This window comes from Pagrus pagrus (assembly GCF_965226575.1).
Source record: "Pagrus pagrus genome assembly, chromosome: 4".
Taxonomy (NCBI): domain Eukaryota; kingdom Metazoa; phylum Chordata; class Actinopteri; order Spariformes; family Sparidae; genus Pagrus; species Pagrus pagrus.
This window is the reverse complement of record NC_140188.1, coordinates 15254297-15266328: the sequence shown is the minus strand read 5'-3', so window position 1 is coordinate 15266328 and position 12032 is coordinate 15254297. Positions and strand designations below refer to the sequence as shown.

General features: G+C 40.6%; 1 protein-coding gene and 1 long non-coding RNA gene across 4 annotated transcripts in view; one reads left to right on the top strand and one right to left on the bottom strand.

Moving 5' to 3' along the window:
• Nucleotides 1-1436: 1436 nt before the first annotated feature.
• On the bottom strand, nt 1437-3441 carry LOC311256175. Of its 2 annotated transcripts, none has more exons than XR_014622451.1 (3): nt 3214-3441; nt 2833-2951; nt 1437-2431 (listed from the first exon to the last, which is right to left on the bottom strand). It is a non-coding gene; the product is annotated as an uncharacterized lncRNA (long non-coding RNA). The 2 variants fall into 2 exon arrangements; XR_014622452.1 differs by having other exon boundaries at nt 1437-2378.
• A 2463-nt stretch (nt 3442-5904) lies between these two features.
• dock10 (dedicator of cytokinesis 10) overlaps nt 5905-12032 on the top strand; it is a 66763-nt gene continuing 60635 nt past the window's right edge. For both annotated transcript variants that reach the window (XM_084350872.1, XM_084350877.1), the window contains exon 1: nt 5905-6151. In XM_084350872.1, coding sequence (XP_084206998.1) covers nt 6044-6151 — 108 coding nt within the window. In that variant the 5' untranslated portion in view covers nt 5905-6043. The remainder of the gene's footprint in view (nt 6152-12032) is intronic.

The following is a 12032-nucleotide window of genomic DNA, read 5'->3' as shown; positions in this document are numbered from 1 at the left end:
ACTCACTAAACTCAGATTAAATAGATAGATCTTAAAGTGGCCATATGAGTGTGTTTGTGTGTATGGATATCAGACCTATGGATACAGAATATATTTTTCTCCGTTCCAGATGGCTTCATTGGTATGACAAGAGAAAGTTATGTTACCAAAGCCTTCATTGTCAACTCACTGGAAGATTTAATAGTTATTGTTTTATGGTACGACTTCTTCAAACATCAGCATTGTTGCGTTGGTGCCAATATCACACTGATGCACAGGCTCATCTAAGGTAAAGCCTGATGTGATACTGCCACCCAGAGATCAAATTTGGTATAGGCCTACCAAATTCACTCTCACTTGCAAGTTTATTGGGTTCACTTACAGTAGCTACAGTAATACTAATGCAGTCTAATACAACAAAATGGCAATGAATCCTACCTTCATGAAGGTTATAATGTTAATGTACTTTTTGTTGAAACCATTTTAGAAGTGTTGATTCAACTCAATGATCATTTTAGAGGCTGTCGTTTGTGGTGCTGTTGAAATGTACTGTGTTGTACTGAGAAGTGTTTCTATAAGGGGTCCAATGATATGGCTTTTTCAGGGCTGATACGGATACTGATTACTAGAAATCAAGGAGACTGAAAACTGATATTTGGGAGGAATACTTATTTTCGGTAAAAATGAAAATCTTTGTCTCAAAATTTTAAGTATTTGAGTATGAAGTGAATTTGTGGTGGCCAATTCTTACATATTGCACCTATAATATGGAATCATAAATGGACAAAAACGTATAAATAAATTAGGAAAGAATTTACATAAATAAAGAATTAAGAAATCAATAAATACTGTATATTTAGGACCTTTTAAGGTATAATGTTGACCATGTTTACATCTCAGTTTAGCCTGTGAGCATGTTAGCATTTGCTAATAAGCACAAAACAGGAGGTGAGGTTAATGGGAATGCCTGGGAGGACTATGGGTGTCTGCACCTACTTTCTCTCCATCCAAAAATTGTAGAGATATTTCAGAAAAGTGTCAGACCAACTGACAGACCAGCATTACCATGTTAAGAGCCAGGCTGTTGCCATGGGCTAATATCCAAAGTAAATGTTGTAAATATTCAGTCATTACTGTAGTTATCCATATTACTGCAAAGTCATTTAGTTTACAACATGGCATTAAATCCCTGTTCATGCGCCCATACTCACCCTGATCATTTGGGTGAGGAACTGCTAGCCTTGAGATTGGCTGCCACACTGTGTATGATTGTGAATGTGTGTGTGAGTGTGAATAAACAGATAGAGAAAGTTATGTATTAATTTAAGACCCTTTGGAACAGGATTTATCCTGCTGTGGCTGACCATGAAACTACTTCCAGTTGTCAGGGAAAGCAAAGAAATAAAAGAAATGGAAACAGATAGTAAGTAATCAGTACAACTGGTGTTTATTAGTATTTTAATTATTCTATTGTGTTATTATTATATATTATTATGGGATGGGAAGGGATAGGTTGGGGAGAGGGGTGAGGGGTTTGTGTTAGGGAGTGGGTAAGGGTAAGGTGGGGTTCGGGGTTAGGGTAGGAGGGTTGAGGGTACAGGGTAAGGAAAGGGAAGATGGGAGTGGGCAAGGGTAGGGTGGGGTGGGGAAATTAGGTTAGGAGGGTTGTGGGCACAGGGTTGGGGAGGGAAAGACAGGAGTCCAACCAGCGGCAGGTGGTTGGAGTAGGGGATGAGGCCGTCCTCCTAAGCATCACATCTGCTTGTCACCTGCTCTTCACTCCTCTTCAGTTTTTTGTTTTTTTTCTGTCTGAGCCAGAAGGTCCAGGGTGTCCAAATGGGATCTAGTTATGGACCGCCTTTTCCTGATGGCCCTTTTCGAGGAATTCATTCTTGTGTTCCAGCTTCTCTTGGAGCTGGCTTACCTCCACCTGCCTGTTTGTCACCACCTGCTCCTGCTCCTTTAATTTGATGTTGAGCTCCTGGAAATAAGAGAGACCAGCATTTTTTTTATTTTATTTTCATGAAAACGCTGATTCTGAAGCAGTCCAACACAAGCTGTGAGAATCCAACAAGTCATTATTGTGAAGTAAAGTGATTATCTGAGGCAGCGTATCTGAAGCTGGTTGGTGTTGGAGACAAGGCTCTCCTCCAGTGCATTACACCTGCTCCTCCACTGCTCTGATGTCCAAGCCAGAATGTCCAGGGTCTCCACACGGGCGGTCTTTCTGGCCCTTTGGAGAACTCCGTCTTTTTCTTTTAGGTCCTCCTGAAGCTGGCACACCTTCACCTGGCTGTGTTTCAGCTGGTTAATCTGCGTCCTCAGCGCTTTATTTTAATCTTTGAGAGACTTTATATCATTGGTGGCAGAGTAAAGGGCGTCTCTGAGTCCCTGCACAACTGAAGGAGGAAAGTGCTCAGAGTTTTGCAGCCGTGCAGCCGGCATTTTTGGGCTGTAAAAGGCAGCAACAAACAGTTCAGTGGCTCATATGGCTGAAAGACATAAACATACATGTCAGTCATGCAGTCTTATGCTGACACTGCATACACAGAGAAACACAACATTTGCACTGTAGTCTAAGGACAGCAGTTCACACAGAGAGCAACATACCTATTCAATTATTTAATATTCATATATTTTATGAAAATATATCAGAGGTACTGTGTTTCTCAATGTGGCTTACTGGACATAAGAAATTATTAATGATGCATTTAATTAATCCTGTATTAAAATTAATCTGCTGACTAATGATTTACCATGTTTTTTTATAAGCTTTTGACAAAAAATGAAGAAATAACAGCAAATATCAGGCTGGAGTACAGAGGCACAGTGCTGAAAATAAGAAAATCTTACCAGGTTTCTTTCACTGGATCTTCTGTCCATGAAGATGTCACAATGGCAGTGAAAACAGTTGTCGTAATCAAAGTTGCTCCAACGAAGTGGAGGAAGTCACCAGAATCCCATAAAAAAAGCTTGATTTTTTAGACTTGTTGCGTTAGGAGACGCGGTACAAACTTTGTGAAACGCAGTATACAACACTCTCTTAACTATTTAGGCCTTCTTGTTCATTCGGCAAATGTTCATACACGAAAACTCAGATTATAACTCGAACCCTGCACTATATCATAATCTCTATGACATTAACAAGGCCACAGGATGGAGTTTAAACACACACAGGCAAGTAGAAACAGCAAAGAGACACTGACAGACAGATAGATGGTGTATCTGACTCACCTCATTTCTCACTGAAGTCCAGTCTGCCTTCCTTCACCGAGATGAACTGTCCTTATCTTATCATCCACCTGCACTTTCAGCAGTGATGGCCATTTTGTTGGTCTGTTTGTTGACAGCACTCGTCCCCTCCGTCTATCACTGTTAGTTAACAAACAAGTCTTAAAAAAAAACAACGTTGCTGGTATTATTAGCACATTAGCATTAGCATAAAACTGAAAAAGAAGGACATTAGCCCTGCGTTAGCCACCTGTCGTTTCACTAAACGTTAGCTTAGCTTAAACGATGTTAACTTTCTTCCTAAGTGCTCTTTGTTTGTAAGGAATAGCTTCACAGGTCACTGAAGAGGTTTTTATGTTTTCCTCAGAGGACTACCCATTCAAAATATCTTCATAACGTCAAAGTGACAGTATCTCATCTTTTTTTATTTTATTTAACAGCGTTAGTTTTTTAATCAACATCCACCTTAGGCTACTTACCTTCAGTAGACTCGACATGATGGTAACAGTGCAATACCAACTTTGACCACACGACCTGGATACATTTACAAGCGCTTGCATCCCAGAGGGGCGCTGTTTCACTCAGTTCAAGAGATTATTGAGAATGTGGAAGACAATAAAATGAAATTGCTTTGTGACCATCAAAAATATTACCAAATGTTTTTAATAGAACTGTAATTATGTATTTTCTGGGATATGTGGATACCGACATTCTATAGAGACAAAGTGCTGCCGACTTTTCTCATTTGAAAAATGTTATTTTAATGCACAGTGCACCATCTTGAAATCCATGCAACTCAAACAACTACCTTTATTATATGAATACAACTAGGTGCAAACCTGATTCTTGTAATTTGTGAGATTCTCCACACTACCATAAGTTTCTCCTCACCTTATAATGCAGTGCTGCCTATGCACACAAGAGGGAGGTAGAGCACTACCGTATTTAAAGAAAAGCTGTCTAAGAAGGGGATTTTATTACTAATCCTCCTATGAGGCCTCTTCTTCATATGATAGCATGTTATTGGCAAACTGATGCTGTTAATCAGAATCAAGTTGACTGCCAAGTAGGTTTTCACATGCAAAGAATTTGCCTCAGTATTTCGGTGCATGACAACAAACACAGAAAGAAAGAAAGAAAGAAAGAAAGAAGACAGATGGTGTACAGCCTAAGTCAAGAATCATAAATATCAAACTGAAATGTACAATACAAACTGTTATAAATATCTAAAGTTACATAGAATATTTTTTAAATTCAAACTAGAGATCTTGTGACACACCAGCCATGACTCTTGCCAACATATTCACATTCTGACCCATTACACTACATGACTACATTATTACATGAAACCATACCTATCTACGAACTTGCCTTGACCTTGAGCTTTAAGGGTTAAGGCTTACTGACAGTATGCATTTGTCAATTCACCAAACGGAGTACAGCAGAACAGTGTTTATTGATCCCCTCACTGGAAGTAGAAATGTACTGGTGGGTCACCTTGTGGTGATATCATGTAGGACACTGATACACATGTTGCACTGCAGTAAGAACACATTGAGCATCACTGCCTTTATCATAAATGTCTAAAAATACAGAAAATAGTTTTTAAAATTAAACTAGAGATCTTGTGACACACCAGCCATGACACTTGTCAACATATGCACATTCTGATCCATGAGTACTCAGTAGTAGTAGAAGTAGTTGCCTTCATTTTTATCTAAACCATACACCTGTAAAGTTTCATGTCTGTATCTCACACGGTTGTGGCCCGATGACACACTTTGAATGACAGCAGCCTCATTTTCATAACAAAGCAGAAAAGAGATGTGAAAAGAAAATACAGAAATAAATAGGTTTGTGGAAATGCAACGGGAAGATAATACAGAAATAAAAATGTAAATAAATTTAAAAAATGAAGTTAAACAGAAAATTAAAATGAAGTAAATAAATACAAAAGCAAATTGAAGGTTCATGTAACCATTTATAAATTAATTAATGCCTATACGAATGTATTTATTAAGCCATCTACTTATTTATGTAATTTTGTTTATGTCAGTTTCAGTCCTCCATAGATTTTAGTGGCTCACCTTTTCTTTAATAGAAACTCTGATGATGGGGTAACCATTTCCTACCGTCACGTGTCGCTGTTGTCCTGTGTGTATCATCCTCACGTCCTCTCACCTCCAGTGTAAATGCTGCTCCATCCTTTCCTAATCGTGACTGGACTGCTGATGAGTGGTTGACATTTCGGAGCTCCCCTTGAGATGCGTGATGTATACAGTATAGCCTCAAGTACCCTGATCACATCAGCGTGGGCAGTGTAGACTGTTGAGTGCAAAAATGAGCTTTTAGTGGGCTTTATTTTGAAAAAGAAAAAGAAAAGAAGTCTTTATGTGAATTAAACTGAATTGAAAATAAAATTTATTTGAGCACTGATTTTTTTTTTCCACGTGTCAAGTTAGCCAAAGTGATAGTAGAAACAACCATTAAACTCACGCTTCTACTTTTCAAAATAAACTCGCCACTATCAGCCAAGAATCCATTTCGATCGGGTCTGTTTTACTTTGAAAGTCATAACCGGAAGTGTTGTTTTCTCTTCTGCACTCCGCGCTCTGCTTGTGTGCGTATATGTGTGGACCGACGGTGTGTGTGTGTGTTAAACGCGTGTGCGTATGTGTGTGTGTATGTGTGTGTGTAAACACAGCTCGCTCGGCTCATGTGAGGAGCGAGAGGGCCAGGTCTGACTGCAGCAGAGACAGAGAGAGAGGGAGAGAGAGAGAGAGAGGGAGAGAGAGACCACCACCGGGCTGAAGCACTGCGCTCAGATGAGGAGATGGCAGCCGAGTCGACCCGGAGATTCACCAAGAACCTGCTGAAACCGGGGAGCGCGGCGGAGATACGGCAGACGGCGTGCAACGCGGTCAGACACTCCGCAGTGACGGTGAGTGGAGCCGAGTGAATCGTGAAAACATGGTGGTAGTGGGGGAAAAACGCATCACCACCTGTGGGCCCGCAGATTTCTCTCCTTGCTTTTTTTTTTTTACACGCGCTGCCACCCCAAAAATCTCTACATCTGGATTTAAATTTTTTTGGTGTCAGACACACCGACACCACTGCGGACCTGACATTGGCATTCATGTTGCATCTTTCTTTGCGGTGGATGGTGCGGCAGTGCCGTGCAGTCTATCGATCCTGCAGGGAGGGGAGGGAGGGAGGGAGGTGTGTGTGGGGGGGACAATTCAATACATGGATAATGCAAGAATCGCCACATTTCTTCTCCCTGCTACTGGAAAGAATCCGCTTATTGGCTGGTAGTGTGGCTATAAAGTGGTAGAGCCTATCACACTCCCATGTGGGTTGGGAGTTTATTCCAGTGTGGCTGGCCCCGGTGAATGAAAGTGCAGCACACAGCGGCTCTGGTAGTAAGGGTAGTGGGATGCGGCATGACACATCTGCCCAGCGGTGCGCAGACACGCCAGGGAAGATGGAGGGAGGAGCAGAGATGGGAGATGAATCCGACCACTAGGCTTGAATTCTCTCGTCGGGCTATTTCCTACATGGTGAATTGTGCGAAAATGTGTGCTCCAGTGGGTGTGTCGCGCCGTATAATGAGAGGCTCTGATTGACACATAAGATAGTGGGAGGAGGGGTAATCCAGGGAAAAAGCAGCCACATGCAAACACACACACACAAGGAGAAGGATTTGTGTTTTGATGATGTCCTTTTGATTCATCTCTGGCAGAGGACGAATCGTGTGTGTGTGTGTGTGTGTGTGTGTGTGTGTGTGTCCATTCTGTAGAGATTAGCATAGAGAAAGGTCACTCCACTCCAGTCTCTTATGCTGCTACTCTACATCCTCTTCACTCTGGTGTTAGTGTGTCAGTGGGACACATGCAGAACAGAGCGTAGCGAGAATTGATTGGTATAAAGAGGGAAAATGTGACGTTACCGGTGATTTTCCAAATGGGGTGCATCGCGGCATGAAGACAGGATTAAAATGGAACAGAATTGAATAGAATCACAGAGTATTTTCTCACCGGAAGTTAGATTTTCTATGAGCAGCCAGATGTTACCTCTGGTCAGCTGAATACAACAGATCAGCATGAGCTTTAAGGGCGAAGGTTTACTGACAGCATGCATTTGTCACGTCACCAAATGGAGTACAGCAGAACAGTGTTTATTGATCCCCTCACTGGAAGTAGAAATTGACTGGTGGGTCACCTTGTGTTGGTATCATATAGGACACTGGTACACATGTTGCACTGCAGTAAGAACACATTGAGCATCGCTGCCTCGCCTAAAAGCCCTGCAGCTGAAGTCACACACTGAGTCTGTGGTTTTTTTTTCAAGCAGATACACTACAGACAAGTGTCTAGTTTTATAAAGGAAGTGGGAGATAAAGAGGAGATAGATGGAGACAGATAAGTCACTGAGTGAGAACATGCCTTTGAGTTGACTGATGTCCTGCCATCATCGACATGTTTCACAGTATTAAACATAAACTGTCATACGAATGAAGACATTACCTAGTAAAAGTCTTTCAGCTTGTTTTCATTTTGCATTAAATCCCCTATTATTTGAGAAATTGCAGTGCTCCAGAGTGCGACTGTTTTGGTCACACATGCACCCAAAAATCTGTCAAGTGAGACTAAACACTTTCATTGGTCACACGGGTCACACAGGCCTGAAATGCACTAGTTTATTTTGAGATGATCACAATTTCTTGTTGCGTGTGATTTAAATGATGAAAAACAGGTATTTCTCGCCTTTATTCCTGGTTACAGTCATTTACACCATGTGTTAAGAAATTAAAAATAAAAAGTGTGGCGCACCAGTGCAACCAGTGTGGAAAATGTGTCTGGAGCTCTGAATTATGACCTGGCATCGAGGTAAAAGCACAGGTGTGAATAATCAAATGAATGATGGCTGGATTCCATTTAGCTGCTTCAGTTACTGGATCCTGCTATTTTCCATTCCTCACTGTGGGACACTTGAACAGCATGGAGCCACTGTGATTGTTTTTAGTAATTCCTATGCTTTTCCTGCTATGACAATCAAAATGGTTGCTCGAAAAAGGCCTGTTTTGATTGGACAAAGCCAACAACTCCAAAAAGAATATTTTCTACGAAAACAAAGTCTGATGTAGATTTATTGCTTCAGGAGGCATCTCTATTGAACAAGTTTTGCTCCAGCAATGCCGTAAAACCTTTGATCATTGAAACTCTCAGCTCAGTATGTCTGTAGTTTATGTAAGAATATAAAATATTTAGTGGAATAAATACATGTTGAATCCAACCAACATCAACATAGATAAAACCTTTTATATCCTAGTAATGATATAAGTTTATATCAGGAAATGAATGTACAGTACTTGAGTGCATTTACTCAAGTACTGTACTTACAGTGAGTACAATTTCGAGGTACTAATGCAACTTAATGCTTCTACTTCACCATATTTTGGAAGCACATATTGTTACTTCACTACATTTATTTGATAAGTTACTAGTTACTTTACATATTTTGATTATTAGTCAACTAATAAATATATATAATTTACTCTTATGGATTTAAGATACCGATACTGTAAGATACCCAGCAGTAAGTTGAAATCAGCCCACCACAATAAAGTAATGCTCACACATACTGTTATACATCAATAGAATTGAATATTATAATATTTAATATTCTGAAATTGACTCTACTGCATAGTGAGAACTTTTACTTTTGGTACACTGACTGTATTTTGATGCTAATACTTTTGTACTTTTACTTAAGTAACATTGGACTGCGGGACTGTTACTTGTAACAGAGTACTTTTACACTGTAGTATTGCTACTTTTACTTAAATAAAAGATTTACGTATTTATTCCCCAACTCAAAATAGATACAGATAAATACAGTTTTTGTTAAAACCTGAGTTACAAAGTGCTGCACAGGATACGGATACAAGAAAATAAACAGCATAAAAGATATATTGTGATGCAGAACACTTTCTGGATAATCAGTCAAGAAATAGAATCCCGCTAATTGATATGCATCATTAAAGGTATATAGATGACGTGGGAAATTCTCACATGGTTGAAGTTTCATCTCATCTCGAATCTCACACATATGTTGTGATGCTGCCCACCCCTTTGCAGAATTTACCAGAACACTTCACCGTTTCACAAAAGTTGTGTGAAATGTTGAGAACTGAAATGGAAACCATGACTGAGACTGTGATCTACGTCAGTCTTTGCAAAGACACATCCTCCAGTGCGAGATACTGACTTGTTAGTCTCATTTCTCTCATGTATCTTGAAAAAGCCTCTAAAGATGAAAAAAAAAAACCCATAAATAATTACTTGAAGTCATTCTATATACAGATATAGGAAGCAGAAATGAGAGAGGGGAAGCTGGGTAGAAGAGTAAGCATGTGTGTAAATGTGCAGGTATAACGCTTGTGTGCACAGGCTTTAGCTTAAGTGGGTGTGTAAATGTCCATAGGCGTTGTGTGTGTGTGTGTGTGTGTGTGTGCGTGTGTGCGTGTGTGTGTGTGGACTTTTTTTTGTCAGTGTGTTAATGCACGGCCTTTTGTTGGTGAAAGAAACCAGGTCAGCAGAATCAGACCCTGTGGCATAACATTCAATGAAGCGTGAGCCTCTTTCTCTCACTGACCCCCTCTCCTTTTCATAGTAGCCATTTTTTTTTCACTTAACGTCATCCCCCCCTCCTCCCCTGACTTTACTTCCCCATCTCACCATGCCTTCACTCATTCGGATCCCTCTATATTTGAGTTTGGACACTGTTTCCCTTTGTGTTTCTTTCAGCCCCACTGCTCTGCATGGGCCCTGGCCGGGTCAGATCAGTTTCTGAAGTGTGTGTGTGTATTTGTGAGTGTGTAGCATGGCTGACCTGATACCTGGTAAATCCCCCTGGTGCATGCTGCATTTTCCTCTGATGAGCTGCTCTGTGAAAGCGATCACCGCTTTCTGACTACTTCACTGTTCCTCATAGTGGTCAGCCCACCCGTCCTCAAATATGCAGGGAGCATGGAAGGGTAGATAGATACAAGAATGAAGGATGTAATGGTGGTTGAGTTTGGGTTTTTCAAAAAAGTAGCAGTTTCCTGCTTCAGTGACCATGGGATCTTTCCCATTACATCTTTTCTGGCCTCTGTCTGGCTCTGAGCTGCTGTACACCAAGTATGTTAAATATAAAAACAGACCGACACATGTAAGATATGTTTACAATACAAGATAATCAAGCAGGTTTTGTATCAAAGTCTAGTTTTAGTCAACAAAAAGTCATTCTATTTTAATCAGCTTTTCATTTTCGTGGCAAAAGACAACGTTCCCACCCCCTCGCATTTCCAAGTGGTGTTATTGTTGGCTCTGCAGCTGCAAAGAAAGCTGGATCTTTTTTGGGGGTTTTCAAAAACAAATAACAACAACAACAACAACACAGGACAAAACATGAGTTTATTCAGTCATTTAGTCTATAATAGAAGTGTGAAGGCAGACAGAATTGGTGCCAGGGTGCCAACCTGACTGTATCGCCGGATACCCTTCCTTTTCCTGGGAGAATTGTAGAGTGATAGCAATGTTTATAGGGAACCAGTGTAAAGGCAAATGCTTTCATTATTACACTGTGCAATCAGCATTTACCTCATAATGAAATGATGAAGCAGAACACTAAAAAGCCAAAACAGCTTCCCCCATGTGTCTCACTCCAGCAAAAGGACAATAGTGTATATTGACAAAGCATTTCATTTGTCTGACTGAAAGGTTAACTAGTCCCAGACAAGTTACAACATTAGTTGTCAAGCCTTACATGTTTCACTCACAAGCTTTGAAGCTAGCAACCTGACATTAGCTGACCTATTAACCCAGCCAATGTTAGTCAGGAAGTCAGCCTCTGTTATTCATTATTTTGCGGCTGCAAACCGAAAGGTTTTTTCACAAGAAAAGCTGGTTTCCAGCCATGCTACCAACATGGCTTGCTAGCACATTTGCAACAGGTTAACTTAGCTGACTGCTCAGTAATATGCTTTTTTTTAACATTACGACTCACAGTTAGCTAACTCATCGTGACATTAATAGCAAGGTGGTGTGCCTTCAAATGTCTACAATAAGCTGTATTCATCGAATATCGCGATATTTGCTGTCAAATGCAATATTTTTCACAATATCGAACAGCAATAAAGCATCTACAGGCTTTTATTTTGAAAAATGCATGCAGAGCTGTTGTGGCAGCAGAGGCAACACGCAGGGATATTTGGGAGGTTACTACAGGTTAATTGGCCTGATGTAGCAGCATGCATGCTGGACTCGCCAAGCAAACGAGAAATGATAATATCATCTACCACACATTTTAAATTGTTAAATAAAATTTGGGATACTACCCAAGCCTAGTCCGAAAGCCCACCACTAACATTTTAGTGCAGTCTCATCTACAAACGCACCACATTCATTTCATCCTAGTTTTTATTATCGAAGATCTATTTTTCATCTCATCGCTCCTCTTGGCATTTTTTCTTGTTATGAAATTAACACTGTATTAAACACGACTGAACTGCAGTATATAAATCACATTAGCAACAAAATTAACAGCATTTTAGACCCATTACTGGCACCAGGGTGTTTATTATGACTTTCAGCAAAAGTGAGCAGCGTGGCCGTGTAGACACAAGTGTCATTCTTGTTGTGACTCTGGCTGCCTGCTGGGATGAACCACATGTCATACCAGGCCTGGAGGATGCCAGCCACACCAACCACACAGCCAGACACTGGGGCCAACATGCCCACCCTGGCATCCCACTGCAGCTTGGGAGTTTATTTACG